This window comes from Rhinopithecus bieti, unplaced genomic scaffold, assembly GCF_001698545.2.
Source record: "Rhinopithecus bieti isolate Rb0 unplaced genomic scaffold, ASM169854v2 scaffold_24392, whole genome shotgun sequence".
In the NCBI taxonomy this organism is placed as follows: domain Eukaryota; kingdom Metazoa; phylum Chordata; class Mammalia; order Primates; family Cercopithecidae; genus Rhinopithecus; species Rhinopithecus bieti.
The window spans coordinates 918,730-942,955 of record NW_016812542.1 but is presented as its reverse complement, the minus strand read 5'-3'; the positions used below and the strand labels follow the sequence as shown (position 1 = coordinate 942,955).

The 24,226-nt window shown below is 36.5% G+C and overlaps 1 protein-coding gene across 1 annotated transcript in view; it reads right to left on the bottom strand.

Moving 5' to 3' along the window:
* PTPRC (protein tyrosine phosphatase receptor type C) overlaps positions 1–5,262 on the bottom strand; it is a 123,284-nt gene extending 118,022 nt beyond the window's left edge. The window contains exons 1-2 of the mRNA XM_017896544.1: positions 5,164–5,262; positions 4,958–5,077 (exon numbers count right to left, since the gene is read on the bottom strand). Of these exons, the coding sequence (XP_017752033.1) occupies positions 4,958–5,034 (77 nt within the window). The 5' untranslated portion in view covers positions 5,035–5,077; positions 5,164–5,262. The remainder of the gene's footprint in view (positions 1–4,957; positions 5,078–5,163) is intronic.
* Between the last annotated feature and the right edge of the window lie 18,964 nt (positions 5,263–24,226).

The following is a 24,226-nucleotide window of genomic DNA, read 5'->3' as shown; positions in this document are numbered from 1 at the left end:
CAGTGATTACTATAATTTTTATTCCTGTGTATTTGGATATTACATAGAAATAGACATCACACCATATTGCTAAAGTCTTGCCATATTTTTTTTCTGTGTATCATACCCTAAAAAGTGCTGTCTTTATGTATGCAAAAGTCATAGCACTAACCCTTTGGTATTAGGCCACTGCTATGGGGTTGGGTGTCTAGTACTTACAAAGATATTTAGACTAGATTGAAATTAATTTTAAACTGAAGATATGTTAAATTTCCACTCTAATTGTTTCCTATGTAAATAACTACATAAACCTATACGATGTCTAGAAAAAAATATCAAAGTTCAGCGTTAATCAAAAATTTCTCTCTCTGCACGAAGCTGACATATACACACATGGTCTGAAGATGAAACCTTGTCTTTGTGAACACTGTATATTTGCCAAGAGAATGAACCAACCTCAGTACAAATCTGTGCCCCTTACCTACTCAGATTGACATTCATCACTACACAATCTGAAAAGAAATTATTCCCAGCTCTCTACAAGCTTTTGGTGTGCAAATAATGCAACACCTAGGGTGCACCATATTCCATCTGCCCTTGCAAGCAATCCCAGAGCACTAGCATCAGTGCTCAAACCAGTAATTGCCAGGACTGGACCTGATCTGTTTGTGTTATCACTCTGCTAGATTTGTATTTCCCTCCCATTTGCTGCTTTTCTTTCTACGGGTATGTGTATCTGAAGAATAAAATTGGCCCTCCAAATTACATTACCTAGAATGTCCAAAGAGCAGATCAAAGACAATTTAGGAACAACATTCTCAAACTATGAACTTTTAGGAAGTCAGGAGGATCTTTCCAGACAAGAAGTGAGATAACAAGAGTAAAGAAGGGAGCAAAGAAAAAACAAAACAAAACAAAAACAAGAAGTCCAGCCTGTAAACATCTAGATCTAAAATCAATTTATTTAATCTGGACAAAATAGTCCTGCTACCTTCATCCTCCCACTTTGCCTCTGGTTAATTTTTTTAATCTCATATTCTCCCTCTTTTTGACTTTCCTCTTTGAAAATTTTCCTTTCCTTTATCACTATAATCTGCAGTTTTATTGTTTTAAAATCCATGATTTATTCAGTGCCTGGTGATAAATCAGATATGGGAACTATGTGTTTATGCCTTTTGTGACTCCTATACCTGATTTCATGTGGGTTACAATGTCAGTAAATCCACTCATTCACATGTCATCATCATCATCAATCATCATTACAACAACAAATTGAAATGACTTGAAAAATGCCAAGAAAAGGTGATAAAAAGTATGCAATTCAGTGGAGATATTTTGTGGCAAAAGTGACATAAGAGAATGTAATAGAAGAGGTAAGATTTGCCCAGAGTCTTAAACACCTTGAGAAAGTATAGAGGTGGGTGTTAAAACTACCTCCTGTTTGTTTCCTTTTGATCAATTACAGAAGAAAAAGAAAGAAAGAAGAAAAAAAAAAAAATCCCCTCCCAGCTCCAGGCCTAGGCCCCAGATCATTAGTGGAATCAGTTTCTCTGGCAAAAAAAAGATTAGAATTTATACCAAAGGCAATGAGAAGAAATCAGTATCCCTTTGCTTTTATTTTATTTTTTAATCTGCAGATTACGTTAAAAAAAAAAAAAGGATGAGACTTCAGACTGATTAAAAAAAACTACAATTTTGCAGGTGAGAAATAATAAAGCCACGAATTAAGAAGACGGTAATGGAGATGTCAGAGCAAGAAGTTATTAGAGAGTATTACAAAGCAAAATTTCAGGACTTGGGGAACATGTCAATGTCTGGATTTAGGAAAGGAAGTAAGTTCCATGTTTCTGAGGGATGAATCTAGAGATGGAGAATCAGAGCAATCAACACGTAGTAGGCAATGATATGTAACCAAGTGGAGAAAAAAGAACAACACAGGCCAACGTCCGAAGTTCATGGGAACGCCAAATACACAAACATGGATGATAGATAGATAGTTAGATAGATGGATAGATAGATAGATAGATAGATAGATAGATAGATAGATAGATAAACTAGTATATATAACCCACAAATATATAACTAGTTTATGTGTGTGCATATATATAAAGAAATACATGTTCATGTATATGAACTAAGTTCAAGCTAACTACTCTGCCCCTATACTTAGTTACACAGAACAAAAGAGAAAAAGATAATATAGGCCCTAACCCCTTGTAGCCTTTCCTGTAACAAAGTACATTTCAAATTCTAGCAATGGGAAGGGTCACAGGCAGGTTTTTAGTAGGGAATTTTTTTCAAATCAATAAGTAATTCTACTCACATTCCCAAATCTCTAAATTATGCAGTATTTAGAACTTAAAAGGACTGCTTACCAAATTCAATTAAATAATTTTCATTGAATGTCTGTGATGTACAAGGCACAGTCCATGTTTATAACATGAGATATATATTTTAATACAGATGGAAAATGAAGAATTATGTCCAGGAAATGAGTGTTAACTACTATGACTCATAATAAAACTCATCATATACCTCACATAGCATAACTCATATACTCTTAACTGCCATGCTATGGTGTACTAGATCTGCCTGGCATTACAACTTTATTAGAACCAGAGAACACTCACCCTCACCTGCATTCTTAAAACCATCATTGTCCCCTAAAATTATTTAGAAATCTTAAACAAAGTTTGGTTTCCAGTTGCCATCACAAAGAGGCACAGAGCAAGAGGATTAGGAAGTCTTGAGTAAAACTGAACCCTGCCTGGATGTTGCACTGCCAAAGACTCACTTTGGCCTTGTCCATGTGTGCATTTTAGAGATTAAATAAAATATTTGAATTGTGCATAGAGTTACCATTGATGGCTATCTACATTTGGCTCTATTTCTTTATGCTTTAGAACATACAGTATAAAATTTGCTCCCCAAAAGTTTATTATTTCCTGTAGGCACTAAACTAATTTTGACACGTTAAAATGAAACATAGAATCCAACTCATTTGTTGCTAAAAAAGAAAAATATATAATTTAAAGCATTGAGAATTTTCCAAATTATACATCAAATCACAAAATGTTTCTTGCAACTTGAAAGGATTATAAACAATATTTGCAGGTAGAAATGAGTATATCTGTATATGTTTTTCCACAAAAAAGCATATATCTCAGGGAGTCTACAAATGTCTTTTAGAAAAATGTTTGCTCTCAATATTTATGTGAGCAACTGAAGATAAACTTGATTTTTCAAAATCAATCTATGTATATCCATTTATTTGCTATGGTATAAATTATTCAGCAAAGCTGATGTAAAGGTTTCTAGATCCCATTATATTCTTATTTCAATTACAAATTCAAAGATGTGTCTTATGGTTTAAAAAGTCCTGTAATAGTATGAGTTGAACTTTTATGCACAAAGGAAATATTTCACACTCTGATTGAAGCATATAATAGGATATTTGGTCTATTTGGGAGGTTGGGAAGTTTGCCTGGAATAAAAAGCAATGGAGCTAGACCTGAAGAAAATAATAGAAGCTAAATGAGTATGGAGAGAAGAAACATATTCTGGCTTACAAAATGTCTCAGTATTTCTTTATGGTCATTTAAAAACGCTTTTCAACATTTCCTGAGTGGGAATTTTAAATGAAAATGTTCTGACTTGTGATAATATACATTATCACTTCACTGAAATTATTATTCTTTATAATTTACTTTTTATTATGATAAGCTTTAAAGGGATGGTAACTTGATAAACATTTTCTGTACTAAGACAAATGCTGCATCTATACAGATTTTTTAAAATTCATCTTTGCAATAAAAAGCAAAACAGCCACAAAACAAAAAATTATCTTATGTTGTTTTTCTTTCCTCTCTCCTAGGTTACTCCAAATAGAAATTGACAATGTAACATGCTCAAGAGATAGCTACTTCCCTGACTTTCAGAGGAAAGGAGAACAGTAAGAGTCAAAAAAAGACTTCAAAGTGAATTGTAATAAGCAACTTGTTTTAAAATACTTTTTATACTTTTTGGAATTTCTACAAAGTTTTATTTTCAATGTCCTTTTAGATACTACATCATAAAGAGAAATATTAAATATTCATTATTAGTTACATTCTATAATCTATTGAAATGTACTCATGATTCATGTTGACACCACTCAAGAACTATCCATTGAATAGAGGATAAACGTACAAAGATTTCAAACTTTAATAGGCACTGGAAGTCCAACGAGTTACATTTTCCTACGGAATACAGCATTTGCATGATTTTAAGAGTTTAAATATTTCTATCTCATCAAGGCTGTAACATTTACCCACCACCCAGGAAGGGCGGTGGCTCCACAAGAACTTCTAAAGCAAAAATGTATTAAAACTATTAACAAGAAACTAAAACTTGATTTAAAATACATTCCGTGATAAAAATTGCAGAAGGTTAATATTTTACTAAATACCTCAATATATTTTTGAACTATTATATACCCAAGTATTCAATAAAATATGTCAATTAAACTCAAAATTTGAGGAAGCAAACTTCAAGTCTGGGAGTGGCTTACATACAACCAAAGCTGTCTTATGACTTTTTAAGAGACCAAATTTGCTAAAAGAATAAAACCTCACTTATTTTATCATTAAAAACATTCTCAGGCTTTTATAAATGTGTGCTATTGTCACTTTGGAGGTTAAGTAATAATGTTGCTTTTGTAATATCTTTGAACAGTTGTAAATAAAGATACAGATAGACAATGCTTTTCTTTTAAAATTGTATTTTTTTTTTTTTGTCCTCGAACATTTATGTCTTTTTAAACAGAAACAATGTATTCTGTCACACAACAAGCCTGTGTCTCCCTGAGACAACAATCTTGACGGTTTACAGCAGGCTTCTCACTTCCAGTTACCAACACATTTAAAATATTTTTATGTCTATTTCAAACATTCCTCCAAAAAAGAAAAAAATAATGTAAAAAATATTAATATACTTGTACTTACCTGTCACAAATACTTCTGTGTCCAGAAAGGCAAAGCCAAATGCCAAAAGTTTAAGCCACAAATACATGGTCATATCTGGAAGTCAGCCGTATCCCTAAGAAACAGCATGCGTCCTTCTGAAAGGCAAAATAATTGTTATCTCTGTAGAAGTTTTCTCTGTAAAACGAATCAAAAATGTAAAAGCAAATAAATAAATGCATACTCTACACTGTTGTCTTATCAGACGAGGAACAATTTCCTCCTCTGTTACCCTAAGAACAAACCACTTGCTAGCTGCATGAGCTGCTAGGTGATGATGTCAGATTCGGTTTTACTAACTTCTCCAAAAATACTGTAAGGGTCCTCTTTGCAGGAAGTCAAAAAAGTTGTTCTAAGTTAGTAGAATGGCATTGCACTTCCTTAATTCAAGTAATTACACCAAGTTAGAAAGCCTTTTAAAAGATTTTCCCATCAAGGAGGATGTTTTTAAACTATCCAAATACTGCTCCTTTACAGTATCCATTACGATTTTTTTAAATTAAATCCCTACAAAATAATCAATAATTTTCTTACTTAAGAGATGAGAAACAGATTCAGCATGAGTGTAACAAAATGGGGGTTGACAAGATGATACAGTACCTGACTTAGCAGAAAGTATCAATATTTGACTTAATAAGATGGCCAAATGAATGAAAAAACTACCAATGTGGTTATTTTTGGCACCCCAGTATCATTTACCATTAGGGCATTCAAAACTCAGCAATATGACAGTTTTAGCAGTAAAACCCATTTCTTATGCAAAAGCACTTTCAGACAGCTTACCAGTTTTGCCCCAAATCTTTCACAGATATCCTTGTGAAGCTAGGAGTGGAATCAGAATGCCATTTCTACTATAGTTACAGCAAACCCTGCTTCCAAAAACTAATGTTTCTGTGACTTAGGATGTTCTTGGTGCTACTGAAGAGGGAAAGGACAGTGAAAACAAGAGATATCTTTAACAAAAGTTAACCTGTTTCCTTTTCTCAGCAATGCTTTTCAACTTTTGACAAATAAGGCAACTAATTAATACACAATGCTCTTCATAATTCTGATGTTCTTAGTTAAGTCCATCTTTTAGGAAAATACTTACTGGCAAAGGTATACATTCAACAATACAATTAAATGAATTGGTGTTATTAATACAACATTTATATGCCTTTAAAAATAAAAGTATACACACGTGCAATTCATTTATTTGAACAATAGATGATGCTTGGGGGACTTTTAGACAAACAGAGCCCCTGTGGTAATTCTGCAAACTCTAGTTAGGAAGATTATTGTAGGATTCTTATATTTAAGTAAATAAATCTTTTGATATTTACAAACATTTTTGTTTTACTCTTACATTGGCTGCTAGGAACCACAGAGCCAAATTTCTATCACACTTTGTGCAAATGGAAATAACCCCATAGCTTAAACTCTAGGTAATAACTTTTCAATAAGATTGTAGTTAAGAATATTATTTTACTTTGATTATTATTATATTTAACTTATGGAGCGCTTACCATGTGCCAGAACTGCTTTGCACTTTACATACATTGTATAATTTGTACAATACCCTTGAGCTAGATAATGTTATTGCTCCCCATTTTATCTGTGATGTTCAGAGAGGTTAGTTGATTTGTCTAAGATCTCGCAGCTAGGATGTAGGCAAGCTATATTTAGAACCCAAGTCTCCAAGTTTCATTTTGCTTTCCTTTTTACCAATCTTTTTGTACTATGTAAGTTTATAATACTCTAAAAGATAGACCTTCGAATCAGTGAAAATGAAATTATTCTCTTTTTGCAAATGTATCTTTAAATAAGATAGCTGTGCAAGTAAGCACTAATTTTCATGTGGGTAGGCCTAATAAAACATCAGCGTCAGAACTCATGGATTTGAATACTCATCTCTTCAGCCTACATCTTAAAATACATTTGCAACAGAAAACTCTTTGGGGATTAGCTTTAAATATCTTTAAGCAAATACTTGTGTTCTGTTAGCTTACTGTTATGGCAGAATATTTGGCAAAATGAGAGGCCAGGAGAAAAGTGTATATGATCTTTTAAAAGGAAGAAAAGTATGTAAAATATACTCTGTAACAATGTAAGTTTAGCAGCCTTAAAAAGGCATTTTAAAAGGGCTTTGTGGCTTTACAAAAACAGTAAAAAGTTAGGAGATTCATTTCCATTTCAGACATGTGAGAAGGCAGATTCTACCCAGGGAATCCAAGATAGATTAGCAACAAATGAATTGCATTATGTGTTAATCCAACACGTATATAATGTTTTAACATATTTATTGTGTTAAAATTGAGTTTAGTGTCTATAGGAAATATTAGAATTTTAAGTAATAAAATCTATATTGTATATTATAAAGGCGTAAAGACATAGAGCTTGAAATACAGAGAAATCAGCAGATAAATGTATATACAATTCTGATGGCACAGAATGGAGACAATGGCAACCCAGAGGTTTGATAGCCTGAGGTCCAGGCTGTCAGGTGGGTAGGCAAGAGGTAAGGCCCTAGCAGCTTGTTAGGAGACAGAGTTGGGCTGCGCTTGATGTTCTACTACACTAAGCAGGACATCCAGGAAAGACTCTGGGTAGCAGCTGGTCTTTCCACAGGGCATCTGGGGAAATTTCTACTGTATCACATACAGTATGCACATACTGTATACACATATACACATATACATATATACACATATACACATACTGTATCACATAGCCACTGTGCTTAGGCGACTTTTTTTTTTTCCAGGGTCTCGCTCTGTCAACCACGCTGGAGTGCAGTGGCGTGATCAGGGTTCACTGCAGTTTCTACCTTCAATGCTCAAGCGATCCTCCCGCCTCAGCCTTCTGAGTAGCTGGGACTCTAGGCGTACACCACCACGCCCAGCTCAATTTTTTGTAGTAATGGAGTTTTGACATTTTGCCCAGGCTGGTCTCGAACTCCTGGACTCAAGCAATCCACCTGCCTCAGCCTCCCAAAGTGCTGGGATTACGGACGTGTGGGCTACCTTGCCCAGTCCCTACCTAAGTTTTAAGTACTACTAAGATACATTACAAGCTCAATCCTGTACCCACCTCTCTCTTTCTGCATGAGCTCCTTCATGGGAACGACTCACGAATTTGTATTTGCAGCCAGATCTATTATATATTTGAGATCTCTAGATTCACATTTTACTACCACGTTTTTAACTAGTCCACCAGATTGTCTCATAGCCAACTCAACAGAACATAGAAGTCTTGATCCATCCTTTCTTTAAACCCATCCCAAATCTCAATCGTATTTATATCTGTAAATGCACCAGTATATACACAGTAACTTGTAACAGCAGCTTAATTTTTATTTTGTATTTCTCCTTTTCTGTCACAACTATTAAATCATTAACAAATCCCATTCATTCTCTCTCCACTATCTATCTTGTGTCTGTTTCCAATTGTACCACTTAGAATCAAACCATCATCACTGCTCAGGCTTTTAACTAACTTCCAAGCTTCCATCTTATCTTCCTTTAGTATTTCCTCTAAAGAGAAATCAAATCGATCTCTGTCCATACAAATCAAGTTGGGATAAGTCCTTACTTAAAGTCTATCAGTATTTTTCTTATTTGCATGTTTAATAAAAATCTAACCTCTGTATTATTTCTCCACCCATTTAATACACTTCCACCTGGTTCACACTATGCTCTAGTCACACTGATTTTTTTCTGTTCCTAGAAATGTCATGCTCTTTTCTATTTCAGGGCTTTAGCTCTTTATTCTTCCCAAGATGCTCTTCTGGTTCCACCCCCACCAATCACTCTACATAACTTCCTTCTGGTAACAGCATAAATGTCACTTCCTCAATGGAGTTTCCCTGACCATCCTACATAGAAGAAGCCTCTCTAAGTTACTTTCTATCTCAGAACCTTGTTTGTTTTCTCCAAGTTCTGGGATATATTTGTATATTCATATCCACCTCCCCCACAAGGGCACAAGCCTGTCCTCTAGATCAGGGTTCTCCAATCCCAGGGCTGTGGACTGGTACCCTTCTGTGGCCTATTAGGAACCAGGCCACACAGTAGGAGGTGAGATGCAGGCCAGTGAGCATTACCACCTGAACTCCACCTCCTGTCAGATCAGCGGTGGCATTAGATTCTCTTAGGAGTGCAAACCCTGTTCTGAACTGCACATGAAAGGAAACTATGTTGCATGCCCCTTATGAGAGTCTAACTAATGCCTGATGATCTGAGGTGGGGTGGTTTCATCTGAAAACTATCCCCTGACCCCAGTCCGTGAAAAAATTGTCTTCCATGAAACTGGTCTCTGGTGCCAAAAAAGTCGGAGAACACTGTTCCAGATGATAGACCATGAGGCCTACGCAGTACTTAATATAATGGTTACCATATGTGATATATGTTAAATGAATAAATGGAAGAATGAATGATAAGATTTACACATGAAGCTGCGGAGTGGTCAACATATTGGGGGTTGGCAAGAGTAAGAATTGGGAGAACGGTGGAGAAGCTTATGCTGTTGCACAGGCAAAGAATGATGACAGTAGGAGTGTTTACCAGTTAAATAAATTACCAAATTACTTAACTCTAGCAGTTACAAAATTGTATACACAATTCTTATAACACAATTGATATACTTATCAATGAATTAAAATACAGGGACACAAAGGAGAGAATACTTCTACATCTCTAAGATTTGATCTAGAAATACGTTTTTTGCAATCCGTCATTTTGTCTTTCGAAAATTTAGGCTTTGAGGGCTGGGCGTGGTGGCTCATGCCTGTAATCCCAGCACTTTGGGAGGCCAAGGCAGGCAGATCACTTGAAGTTGGGAGTACGAGACCAGCCTGGCCAACATGGTGAAACCCTGTCTCTACTAAAACTACAAAAATTAGCCGGGTGTGGTGGTGTGCCCCCATAATCCCAGCTACTCAGGAGACTAAGGCATAAGAATCACTTGGACCCAGGAGGTGGAGGTTGCAGTGAGCCAAGACCATGCCACTGCATTCCAGCCTGGGCAACAGAGTTAGACTCTGTCTAAGAAAAGAAAATTTAGTTTAGGCATTGAGGAAAGAAATATGTGGTACTGTCTTTGTGTAAAATGCAAATACAGACAAAGACAAGTCTTACCACTGGCAAATTGACCAAGGTGGGAGGTGGTGCTGCTTTGAAAGTTTTTCTCACTAGAACCTTAACTTTCCTGGTCATTTTAGATACACGCAGTGCATATATACCTATGTATCAGTGATCAATGCCAACACTGTAGTTCTTAAACATGATGTTTTAAGAAACTATTCTTCCTGGTAGCCAAGAAACTTGTAAAATCCTAGTTCCAGCAATGATCTCATCTCTCTAATATGGAGATAATAATACTTTTAAGTGTTGCCATGAGAATTAAGCATATTAATTACGCAAACATTCAATAAATGGTATAAAGTGAACACACTTTGTTATAATCAAATATACACCAACATAGCATACATCCTATTCCTCTTTCTAACCCCAGCAGAAGAAGTATAGGGAGGGAGAAGTGTTCCTCTAGGACCTGACCAGGAAACATTTTTGCATTCTGCCATTTTGTATTTTGAAAATTTAGGCATTGAGAAAAGAAATATGTAGTACTTGATAAAACATATCTCTCTGCCTTTGTGTAAACTGCAAATACAGACAAAGGTAAGTAGAAAAGAAATATGTGTTCCCTTCTGCAAATGTCCCAGGCAAAGTCCTGATGGGTGCTAAAGACAAAGAGGAGGTGAAAGAGTTAAACTAGATATGAAAGTAAAGTGTTCAACTGGTCTGAAATGAACTTCGGGTTGTTTTTATTCAAAAGTTACTAGGAAGTTGAGGGACCTGCCATATATATTGTTAAAAGATGGAAAGAGGAAATTAAATATTCTTAGTTTTATTAACTTAAAGGCACTGTTGGTTTCAAGATGCATCCTGGCTTCAGCAACACTAAAATATGTTTTATAAAATGTGCATCTTAGAATCAATGAAATACAGAAGCATAGCTGACCAGTGGCAAGATAACATATGATGTTTAATATTTATACCTGATTGAATCCAGACTGCTTAATAAACCAGTAATAAATACAAAGAACTACAAAGCATAGGTAATGAACTCTGAGACCAGTTTCCAAATCCATCTTAATGAGAAAGTCTTGTAACTTTTCACACATAAAGGCAGTATTCCACCCTGGAGTGGCCTTCTGTGGATTTCATATTTTTCTTGTTCCATGAGGTCTAAGCTGAGATGTGTTTGTTTTACTTCAGGTCTCACATTCAGTGTTACAAGCCATGTATAACATTTGTTGATTCCTCTGATGGCTTCAGGTTGCTGAAACCTCTGCCTCTCTCTGTCTCTGCATCTCTTTCTGCATTGACTCTTGGCAATGACTTTCCTGTCTGGGTTCTGCCATTTGCGTACCTTGATGCATAAAGACAGCATGGGGCAAGTATAGTAGAGAGTTTAAAATAGCTTCCAAATTCTATGAGGATATATAATGTTGGAAAATATAACAGTATAAAATAGATGTCATAAATCTGTCCATGGTCTATTATATATGCTTAATTATAACCTAGTGTGTTTAAACCATTTATCGAATGCTTGCTTAATTAACTAATTTAGATTTCACAACAATGCTAAGATAGTATTATTGCCTTTTCAACATAATAGAAATTAAAAACAAAACATCATGCATACTTCATTGTATCTCTGCTGTCAGTGATGTTTTTCTCACACCATGTCTACCCAGCTGGTGTTCTGCTCACCTGCATTAATTTGTTTACCTTCATGTGCAGTTTTTCATCACTTGTCATACAACTCACATACTCTTTGTCATCAATTTGATGTGAAGCCATATTTTGTAGTGGTTTCTTACTTAAAAATATAATGGTCTGTGTATTTTTTTTTTTCACACACAAAAAAGAATTATAGAAGTCCATCTCTGAATCACACAGTGGTTTCAATACACTGTGGAACAGCAACATAACATCAATAAATAATCAGTGGACAGTGTTATCAATGTTGCAAAGGGTGTACTTTCAAATTAAAATTTCTGCATTCATCTTGTAATTAATTCCAATAGAAAATTATCACACACACACACACACACACCCACACAGAGCTTCTTTGAAAAAGCTAAAGCGAATCTCAAAATTGAAAGAACATAGATGTACTGATGTTCCAAGTTTGTAACAGAGTCACGAAGTAAACAGTGACAGGTTACTTATGGATTGAACCCTACTAATCTAAAGTAAATAAAACTGGCCGGTCATGGTGATTCGCGCCTGCAATCCTAGCACTTTGGGAGGCCTAGGCAGGTGGAATGCCTGAGCTTAGGAGTTCAAGACCAGCCTGGGTAACACGGCGAAACTCTGTCTCTACTAAAAATACAAAAAAAATATCCAGGTGTGGTGACACATGCCTGTAATCCTAACTACTGGGGAGGCCAAGGCATGAGAATCACTTGAACCCAGGAGGTAGAGGTTGCAGTGAGCCAAGATTCATCATGCCACTTCACTCTAGCTTGGGCAACAGAAGGAGAATCTGTCTCAAAAAGAAAAGAAAGGTAAATAAGGCTGAACTAAATAGAACAAGAGCCAAACACAAGTAAGAATGTGTAATTTTGATATAATGTATTCCTAGAACTTCAATCTTTGCAAAGTCTCAACAATCACACTCTTGATATCTGAAAGTCATTATATATTGCTTTAGCCAATAAACACATTAAAAAGATTCATTCTCTACTCTGATTTGTCTAAAGTTTTTATCATACAAATTCTGATTATGCTGGCTTTCGTTCAACAAAATCTTGAGTCTGTCTCTGGGTTGACAAAATGCAATGTAATAAGGAGGTTTTCTTACCCATTTTATTCTCCAAAGCAGCAGCCAGTATGCTGAGTTAGGTAGGTTCTTGCAGCTATTTCAACTCTCTTTTCATGACTCTGTATCATTTTTGAAACTTACTTCTTCCAATTTATCACTAATAACTCTTCAAGTTACTTTCTAAATGTATCTTAAGTTTATGAACTTCTTCCTGTTTACACCATCACTATCTTAGTCCAAGTTACTAACATCTCAAATAAACAACTGAAACAGCCTCTTAACAGTTTTGCCCATATTTCCTCTAATATTATTTCTCACTAGACAATCCATTATCCATCCTTCATCCTAAGAAGTCTTTTCTGAATAAAATCATATAGTGTCTACCGTACCCCTATCCCATCGAATCTAGGATTAAAAGAAAAATGCCTAAGAGGACCTCAAAGACTCTGCATCAATGCTGAACTCGCAATGAAGCCCCAACTTTCACCATCTTTCTAGGCTCCTCATCCCAGTCACACAAGTGTTGGCTTAGACCCTGCTTTTTACCATGGTCTTAGGAAGGTAATTGATTCTCTGTTTAGTGCCCTCTTCACCTTAAAAACTCTGCCCCACCACCCATAATCACCTAGCAATATTCTTCCAGCCCTTCACGTATGAGCTCAGTTGTTCCAGTCCCCAAGAAGTCCTCTTTGTACTTCTCTCATTAGAACAAATACCCTACCATGGGTCTCCTAGGATTTTTTTTTTTCATCTTCTTTATGGCATTTGTCAGATTAATTGGGGGATTATTTGATTAATTTTTGTTGCTTTCAGAAAATCATACATTCCATGAGGCTAATACTCTAACCCATAGGCAGAAGTGTACTACAGTCAGTTACTGAGTTGAATGAATAACCACAAAATATTTGCTGATGCTTTGGGGCTACCTAAGACTCTTAGGTCTTTTCACAACTCTGACATAGAGAATAAATTTCCTGGGAAGAGGGTTAGAATTAATTTGAGTTGTGGAAAGTAAAGGAGTATGATGATTTCTGAACACGTGAATTGAGGTTATGAAAGCTTATCTGCTAACTTGTTTAGTAGAGCACCTTTATTCTTCCTACTTACAAATTCATTTTCTACCCTGCATGCAGGAAGAAACAAAATGTGCATGTAAAACCAAAGTTATCTCCCAAAGATATAATTCTATTTTAATGGAAGATCCTATTTCTCTAAGTACTGTTAATGAGTGCTAATGCTATCTGCTGGAACAATTAGATCCTCAAATTTATAACGACTCAAACATAGCAGGAGCTTATTTCTTCCCTCATGAAACAGTTCAAAGTGGTGTTCCAAGGTGGGCAGCTAATCTTCTCCATATAGGGATTCAATTAATAGTATTTTTCATTCTGAAACTGTAATCTCTTGGCTTTTCTCTTGTCTGCATTTAGTGGCAGAAGAAGAAGGAATGTGTGCTTAAGGCACACACAGTTCTTAAAGGCCTAGGACTGGAAGTGACACACATCAATTTGCCACCCACTCCACTAGCAATAACTACTCACATTGTCCAGGCCCAGACACCAGGGGATGGAGGTGATGGGAAATGTATTCTTCATTTGGGCGTTCACTAGCCAGTCACAGCTCTAAACTGTGGAAGGGAAGCATAAATATGAGTTTTGGGGGACAAGTAGCATTTCTGCCCAAAATAACCTGAGTTTGAACAAGAAAAAATTGTCCAAGAGAACTTGATGGTAGAAACAAGAAAGTACTGAAACATTCTACTATATGTAGAGTACAGTGGGAATAAAAATAAGTAATACCTTATCTATGTTGTCAAGGAGTTCAGTCCAGGGAGGAAAACGACAAAAACACAACTACCTGTAAAATAATATTATATGTGATAGATGTATAAACAAATATATGTGTATGTATGTTCAAAGTTTTGATAAAATACAAGTCTGTTTGAGCCTTCAGGATTTGCTTAGATCTTTAACATTTCCTTAGTTCTGTCTTAGATAAATGCCAAGCATTGGGTTTTGTTGGTGCCAAAGGAATATTACTTTTAAAATGTTACTTGTTTTACAGACGTGCAGCATTTGTGATACCTTATTTCCTGTCAGATAATCTTGGTACTTTCATTTTTTATGGACTGTTGAGTTAATATGTAAGGTAGTAATTTTTCATGTTACAAAAAATCCTGTAAACTAAACAATGTAACAAAGACATCACAGAAGTTAACTGAAGTGAAAATAGCAAACTATCATGTGCTTGCACAATTCTATAGGACTCACCATTTAAAGTACCAAAAGAGGAGTTTCCGTTTTAATTACTTACATTTTTCTCGATAACTACTACTAGTGGTAGTATATGGCTCACTACATTTCAGCCACTGTGCTGAGCGTTCACATGAATTTTCTCCCTTAATCATAGCATCAGGATGAGGTAGGTACTGTTAGCGTCATCATTTTTGCAGATGAGCGAACAGGTCCAAATTAGTAAAGAAACTTCCCATAGCTTATTTATACTATAAGAAACAGAACTAATATTTAAACTCAAGTCCCAAGTTCAATAATATGAAACCTAAATATTCTACATTAAGGAGTTTTCACTTACAAATAGATTAAACTCTATGTAACTCAAATGGCCACCGAAATGACACAGAATTGAATAACATTCTAAGTCAAACATACTTCCTAGCTCTAAGAATAAACAGTGTAAGCACATACAATATAAAAGCAAATATTTTTAGGGAGTTGATATCTAATCTCTTCTATCTAACTTCTAAAAATGAACATTTGGGGCCCTCTTCTTTCTCTACATTTTCTCTTAAGATTTTATTGATTCCCACCAATTGAAATACTATAGATTTCCAGGGATTCGACTACCCATCCATATTTTCTACCCTTAGCCCCCAACCTCAATATCCCTATTTTCTACTGCCTAAAATAACAAGGCACTTGCGTGTTTCAAGGACAACCATATCCAAACCCGAACTCTTGGTTTTCCCACTTTTCACACCTGCTTTCCTGCCCCAGCACACTCCCCTACCTTAATGAGGACACAGCTACTCAAGCCAGACACCTTGATGTCATCTTGGATCCTCCTTTTTCCTCATTCCCCATTCTCATTTCAAGCATCCAAGCCCAACCCAGAAACAAGTTGTTTCCATTCTGTCCTCTAAGATGTTTATCAATTTTATCTTCTCCTTCCCATATCCAATACCACCATGTCCAGGCAGCACCGTTTCTCTTCTGGAGACTGGTACAGCCTCCTAACCTGTCTCCCTGCTTCCACTCTTGCACTCCTCTAAGCCATTCCCACACTGTAGCAGAAAAGAGTTTCCTAAAATGTAAATAAGCCCGTGCTCTTTCCTTGCATAAAATCTGTTCAAAGGTTTTATTTACAATTTAAATAAAATTCAAACTCCTTATCAGAGCCCATAAATTCCCGCGGGTTCTAGCCTTCCCCTGGTTTTCACACCTGATCCTGTATGACTTTTCCACATTTGCCTTCATCCCATTACATACCCTGTTACTTCAGCAGTTATTTTTCCGTACTACTTCTCATCACTGGAACCTTCTCGGTTTTACAATGACTGCTTCACTCTCACCTTCTCAGCAACACTTTTCTTGATTATCCTTTCTAAAGAACATCCCCAACTATTCTCTACCTCATCTCAACTCCTCAATCATTTATTTCATAACATTTTTCAATAATTGTGAATTTTATTTTCACTTTATTTACTAAACTTTTTTCTTTTATTTATTTATTTATTTATTTTTAAATTATACTTTAAGTTCCAGGGTACATGTGCACAACGAGCAGTTTTGTTACATATGTATACATGTGTCATGTTGATGTGCTGCACCCATTAACTCGTCATTTACATTAGGTATATCTCCTAATGCTATCCCTCCCACCACCCCCTCCCCACAATAGGACCCGGTGTGTAATGCTCCCCTTCCTGTGTCCAAGTGATCTCATTGTTCAATTCCCACCTATGAGTGAGAACTAACCTTTTTTCTATCTTCCCACTTAACTGTAAACTCCATAAGAACAAAGGCCTTGCTTATCTTGCCCATCAAATCACTTGTGCCAGGAATGGTGCCTTTTTTTTTTACAAGATGCCCAATAAATATCTGTTAGCAAAGAAGATAGTGATGGTATAAATGAATAAGTAGATAAATAAAAGATGTGCACATCTTTTTTCTTGTCAGAGGAATCTCTAACATGAATGATTTTGTTAGATAGAGAAACAGTACAAAGTTAACTCCAGCCACTAAGTTTTGAGACCCTTATACAAATAATGTACCTTTTCTTGGCACAATATCCTCAAATATAAGATGGCAGATAGTATTCTGCAAAATTAGAAGTGAGTTAAATTAAATGACATATCAAGCATCTAGCACAGTGTTTTATATGTAGAAGGAGCTCAAGAAATACTAGCTCCTTGGAGAACATAGGTTGTGATCTAGACATTGATGCAAGAAGCAAGGGGAACTTATTTCTGTTGTTGGTCCTGCCACTTAATTTTTCTCTGACCACTTAACTACTTTTTTTATTTCCCTATTTAAGGAAAATTCTCTACCTCTTCCCACCGACAAAATTCTCTCTCACATTAGCTTCCTCAGCTAATGATTGGACAATCTATCATTGCCTCAACTAGAAAAATTTAAGATAGTTTCTTTTTGAACTTTAACAGTAGCTAAAGGGGAACAATTAAAATGCTAACTTTTTTCAAATTATATCCTAGTCCAATTTCCAAAATATTTCAATCCGTAATTTTAGCTATTTTGAACATGAGTTTCAAAAAACTACAAGCCCATCTTTTCCAACCCCTTACCTAACAATTTGATATCCAGTTACAAGCCCATGAGAATCACCTGCTCGAAGGAGCCTGCCACCATGCCTGCGGATGACACTTGTTTTGGATCAATGGACTTTGTTTTCATGTGTAATCAGTTGGCTCAAACTAACTGTTAGGGGTTTGAGACCTTTGTTTCCTTTGAGAGAGACATGGTGTTTTGGGGAAATGGTCAAAAGAAACTGACCATTCCACTTTATGGTCAGCACACTGGCTAATAATCACACAGGTGCTTTATTCTCCAGCCTGAACACAGGAAGGGTTACCAGCTAATAATATTCCATGTTGTGTGATTTGGCATAAACTAGAAAATCAAGGTACTGCTATTTTATAACAAATAACTTCTTCACTAGATGAACCATCAGTTTATCCTAGTTTGGAAACATCTAGATGAATAATAAATCTAGGACACTAAGAGCTATTAGCATTCTAAAATCATTTCTCATTTGATCCTCATTTTTAAACTAAAGGTGTAAATTTGATGAAACTAGCATTTTTTCCCCAAGTTTGAAATAAAGACATAAATTTTTTCATGTTGATAACTGAACCCTAATTGTTAAAATGTCCACTGACTAGAGGAAAACAATTCAACAAAACCCTCTGCCCTCCAGAACTTCCTGCTCTGGGTGAAGTGTGTGAAGTTAATGATGGCCACATGTTCTTTGACAAAACTTGAACAATAGAAAGAGCCTTGAGCAGCTTTCCATAAGGAAAGGATACGTTTGAGGTGATGGACATGCTGACTACCTTGGTTTCATTGTTATATAATCACACTATTATCTTATAAACAGGTACAATTATTATGTTTCAATTATAAACAAAAAATGGCAGCTTATATGTCCTGTCTCTTGCACACTCATTCTTGAAGCCTTGAACCTTCAACCTAGAAATCCAACTACACTGTGGCTTCCATGCTGTGAGGGAGCCCAAGACAGCCAGAAGGAGAAGTCATGTAAAGTAGAGATAAGCAGATTTTTCTGGAAAGGGCCAAATGGTAAGTATTTTAGGTTTTGCAATATGTATGGTTTTTGTTGCAACTTTTCAACCCTGCAATTACAGAGATTATAGGTTATTTAAACAAACACGTGTAGCCATCTTCCAATAAATATAGAAACAGATTTGAATTTCATATGTTTCACACCTCATGAAGAAGCAATCTTCTTCTTTAGATTTGTTTAAACATTAAAAAACTTGAAAACCTTTTTGTTTGTGGGCTGCACAACCACAGGCTGCAGATGGGTTTTGGCTGAAAATGAGAGAGAAAACGAGAGAAAAGAGATATTCACCCAGCCCTCAATTGTTCCAGCCTATAGACGTTTATGTCATCTCAGCTGAGTTCCCAAGCATCAGAACAAGATGAGTCATCTGCACTGGGTGCTTTCCAAATTCTTAGCCCCAAGAATCATCAGATATAATAATAATAAATTATTTTAATTTTGGGAGTAGTTTACTGAGCAACAGTAGGTAACTGGAACAACTCCTAAAGCAAACATAACAATGAAAAGCTACATATAGTTGCAACTCTGTGATCACAGCACTAGTATTACCTCTCAGAAATGCCCTTTATAAATATACATGTAATATATAATAATTGATTTTCTTGGTGTGATTGATACATGCCATTATCAAAATCAGCAAAGTTTTGTTACAAATCACATTGAAAGGTGTAAGTTATAGTAAAACCAAATAGGAGATGAATTTTCTGAGTTTGCTATTAGAAATTAGGTAATAAAAGAAGGTTTCAATGTCTCATATCTAGATTTAAAGGAATATAGAGTAATCTACTCTAAAACTGACCTATTCATTTGTGCCATTCAACTGCAATTCCTCTTTCTTCTGATAACCCTTTCAATACATCCTCCTCTGCCACTCTCATTCCCCGTAACTCCAGGGAAGTTGTTTATAGAGATGGGGCACAGGTCTAAGCCCGTAGGAATACAGCATTTACCTGACCAAAAAAATTGTTTCTACGATGGACATATACCCCAATCATAGTCATTGTAGTCCAGTCAATTTTAAGTGGTATTTTGCGGAAAGAGATTCTCACTCCTGTTTTTTGTTGTTGTGGGGTGTGTGTGTGTGTGTGTGTGTGTGTGTGTGTGTTTGCTGGACTGAAAATTGGAAAGGCTGGAGTTTGGGTCTTCCCTTGCTACCATAGAAATTCTAAGTCTAAAGCCAAAGCAGCTTAAATTCAACCATGGGAATGGGAACAAAGAGCTGTAGAGAAACATGATATTGTTTGCATACTCAATCTAGTATGTCAAATCTAGTTATATCCCTAAACGTTTTATCTTAGCCAATAAATTCCATCTTTGCTTAAGTTAGATTAGGTCAAATTTTGTGACAATTGCGACAGAAAGTGCAAAGTCCCCACATGGGAAAAGAGAGTTTCTTCCACTGGAATATTCATTTACTTATTCTTTAACAAATATTTTTAGACTTATATCTAGTATATTCAAGCCACTAGCAATAGGACCCCAAAACACAAAAATAAGTAAGAACAAAGTCCACATTCCACAGAGGCTCACTACCAAATAGTGAAGACAGACTTATAAACAAATATTAAAACGGAGTGTGATTAAATTGTCATGGCACTGAGACCTAAAGGAGGAAGTGATCAACTCTGCTTGAGTGGGCCATAGAAGGTGCATAGAGGACACCTGTGAGCTGGGTGGGGGAAGGCAACAATTAACTTCCAAATAGAGGGTTAGCCGGTAAGAATGCAGGGAGGTTTCCAAAAGAAACATCTCATTTGGACAACTGTAAATACTTTATTTAGCAGACACATAATATGCAGAAGATGAATTTGGAGAGACGAGCTATTCTCAGGCACTGAAAGATCCTGAATGGGATCCTCAAAGGTTTGGATTTCAATCTGTGAGCAATCAAGGATCATCAAGGCATTGTAAGCAGGAGAGGCATAGGGGAAAATTTATTTTTAATAAAATCATTCAGTAAGTAGCACAGGATGGGCTTGACTGAGAGGGCAATAATCATGACACCACAATGAGGATAAGAACCAAGGAAAAAGACATGAAGCTGTAATAGGAGCCAGAGGTGAAAGCTATTAAAAATGCCTTATCAATATGTTTGGGACTGTCAGCACAAGGGGAGCAGTGAAAAACTCCCAGATTATCCCCAAGCATCTAGAGTAGTCAAAGTGATAAGATACAGCTGATGTGGATAAATGTAATTATTTCCCCATTCTCGCTTAAGTCTGATTTCTCCTGTTTTGCAACTTACAAATGCTTCCTTTTTCTTCCTCTCTGCTACCAATTCATCTCTATTCTCCCTCAACAAAGAGTGTACAGCTTGATAACAGTCTATTCTGTTTTTGTTCTTTCATCTTCTTTATGTCATGACTCTTTCAGCAAACTTTTAATTGATATATTTTCTCTCTCCGCCCCCCCTTCTCTCTCTCTTTTCTTTATTTTGTCCATGCACTCACAATGTGTCTCCTGACTTAAAATTCCAGGGCAGTGGGAAGTGGAGTAGAGATGTGGTGGGGATTGTTCAGACTTAAAGCCTAAGTACTTTTCGGGCTGGGTCCTCTACAACATTTTGTCCAGGTGGTATCTCACCAGCACATAGTGTAGGAAGTGCCACCTTGGCCTATAAGATGTAAAACAGCTAATGGAGGGCTCAAATGTAGCTCTCCACAAACTTCTCTCTTACTTTTGATGTGGGCGGAAATGAGCTCTGCCTAAAATGCTCCACTGGTTTCACCCCTCCTAGCTGGGTGGTGCAACTGCAAAGCAAGTGCTGTGAACCTTGTGAGCGAACATTTGAGAGCCACAGATCCATGACCTGTGGCAATAACTTAGGAAACTATAAAACCAGAGGCATACTGATGCTAACAATATGAACAAGGCCTTTCCTTCATCTCACTACGGAATGCCTTCCTGGCCCACAACTCAAAGGTGCCCTGAGAGCAGCATCTTCAGGAGTGCTGATGCACTTCCTTTGTGATGAGCTAAACAGCCTCTACTCTGCTGCAGAGCAAGAGTGAGACAGGAACATGTGCTCACAGGAAGTCAGTGGTTCCCTTTTTAACAATACCTGTGCCCAGTTCAGCCTTTTATAACTGCCTTTCAGAACTTCTATGTGTTGGACAGAGAAGCTGGGCTCTACTCTCCTTGCCCTTCTGTGGGACTCCTTTCCAGTGGCTGGGTGGAGGGGAGTTTGCTGGGGCAGGAAGCAGCAGAAGGAGTTCCACAGCAAAGGATGAGACTCAGCGCAAGCTCACATCTGTGTGAGCCTAGTTCCGTGTCTAGGTTAGATTTCACCTGTGGTTGTGGTAGGGGAGGGCAGCGGAAGTGTAATTCCTTCCGCATGACAGTGGCTCAAGGTTCATATGTATGTGACATGCATATTAGGGCCAGCAGTTCCTCCTAAACAGGAGAGGTCCTCCCCTCCACGACACACACACATCCTGCCCTTAACTAATATTTACATGCTAACTCTGGACGATTCTTCATTTAAATAAAAAAGGAATAATTTGAGGACACCTGAAATGACTTGAAAATGTCTGCTATGCTTAGAGATAAATGAGTGATGACACCATGCGGTTCATTAGCTCCACAATGGTAAGGAAATAATTTAAGAGAGAAAAACAAGGTGAATAGGACCATATCAATGACAAAACTGACCTTATCTTCTTAAGTATATTATGAAGGAAAGTATATATTTTCATCTTGACCGCCTGCATTGAGCCCTGAAGGAACTCCATTCTTTAGATCTACCCTTGTGATCCCCACTGATCCCAATGAATAAAATTCTTTGAAGCCTGCTCTTTCATTTGTTTCTTTGGAGTACAAGAACCAGGACTGTGTTGGAAGACAGTGATCCTCAGCCTGATAGTCTGTGTTGATATATTTAAAAGAATGTGAGTAAATCTACACTTTTCAAATAGAAGAGGAAGTATTCACACAAACGTGTAGTGCCTCCCCGTAGATGGATATGATCAGCTATCTTAGCTGCAAGTTTACAATTGTTGACATACTATAGAGACTATATTCTCAAGAAAGGATCAGAAAAATTCACTAGTAGTGATATAGTGAATGGTAGAACTAAAAATCAAAGATCTAGGATCTAGTCTTTCGTCTGCTGTTAATTAGCTGAATGGTGTTCTACAAATGGTTTGACTTTCTAATCAAATCAGCAAGTCTCAGTTTTGTAATTGCCAAAACAAATGATTTAAACTTCAGAATCTCTAAGGTTTGTATATGCTAATATTTAAATATGGAAAACATTATCTTAGTGTAAGGGCCCATTTCCCCTGAATGAAGGGATATAATGCACCAAGACAATAACAGCACAGCCAGGTTCTGGAGCTGTTTACCAGCCAAGGTGAATCCATCGACTTCCTCTGATGCTGTAAGGTATCTTCTTCTATATCAATGTCCAAAAAAACTCAAGGATCCCTCCTCCATGGTCATTTGCATCAGTTATATCGGTAGTCTGGTTGAAATCAGCACATTAAGGTATGACTTCGATCTCCATTTGAAATCATTTCTCCTCCTAGCAGCTTATGAGGTTTTCCATCCCTCTCTGTTTCTGGGACTCCTGTATCTTTCCTTCTCTCTGCAGCCAGTTTTTGCCTCTCTGTATAATATTTCAGATCTAGCTCCTGTAACTGGTAAGAGGATTACAATTAAACACGCAACCGAAATCTAGAAGTGTTTTGGTACGAGGTGTCAGAGCACTGCTGCTGGTAGCGTCTACAACAATGGATATGGTGTAGATAATTCTGTCAAAAGATGTATGGTCCTTAACATAGACATTAATGTCCTCAACAATGCACATCAGCTGCCTTGCTGTGCATATCAGATTTCAGCAGCAGGGGCAAGTGGGAGTAGTACTGGCACCTTCAGCAAGTTTTGGAATGAGAGATGCCATCAGAGCTGTAAAAAAGAAAGACCAAGGATGGTAAGGGGTGGCATGAGGATGAGTCAAAGGTAGCATATATGAAACTATCTCCTCCCACCTCATAGGTGATACTCAAAACTACTTGAGAGAAATGTGAGGAAGGCTAGAGTTCACAAATGGCAGAAGGGATACCATGAACCTATTCTTGTCTATTGAGAATGGAATAGGAAACATATTTGACACATATTTTAATAAGATGCTTTTTAAACTCCAACTGTCTGCAAATCACTTACAGCCAATATAAATCATTTATAGTTAGCATCTATACTTTCCACAATTCCCAGAATCTTAACACTAATACAATGTTCTATGTTATGGTATATGCTCTTGGAATAACATGTCAAATACACTGAAACTCTAAAGTATAAAATATAGGGTATTAATAATCAACTAATTCACATTTATTTAAGCCACAAATTTGCATTGTCTACCCTTTATTAGTTCAATGTGATGTTATTATAGTGACAGTATACTAATGATCCAGTAAAAATGTACATCAAAATTAAGAATAATTTAGATAAATTTGGAGAGAGCATGATTCCAAACAATAATAGAAAAATGATGATACCATATTAATAACCATCATTTATTGGTTGCTGTTTTCATAAAACTCCTACATACATTACTTTATTTAAGTGTGAGAATCAATACTGAGTAGTGTGTA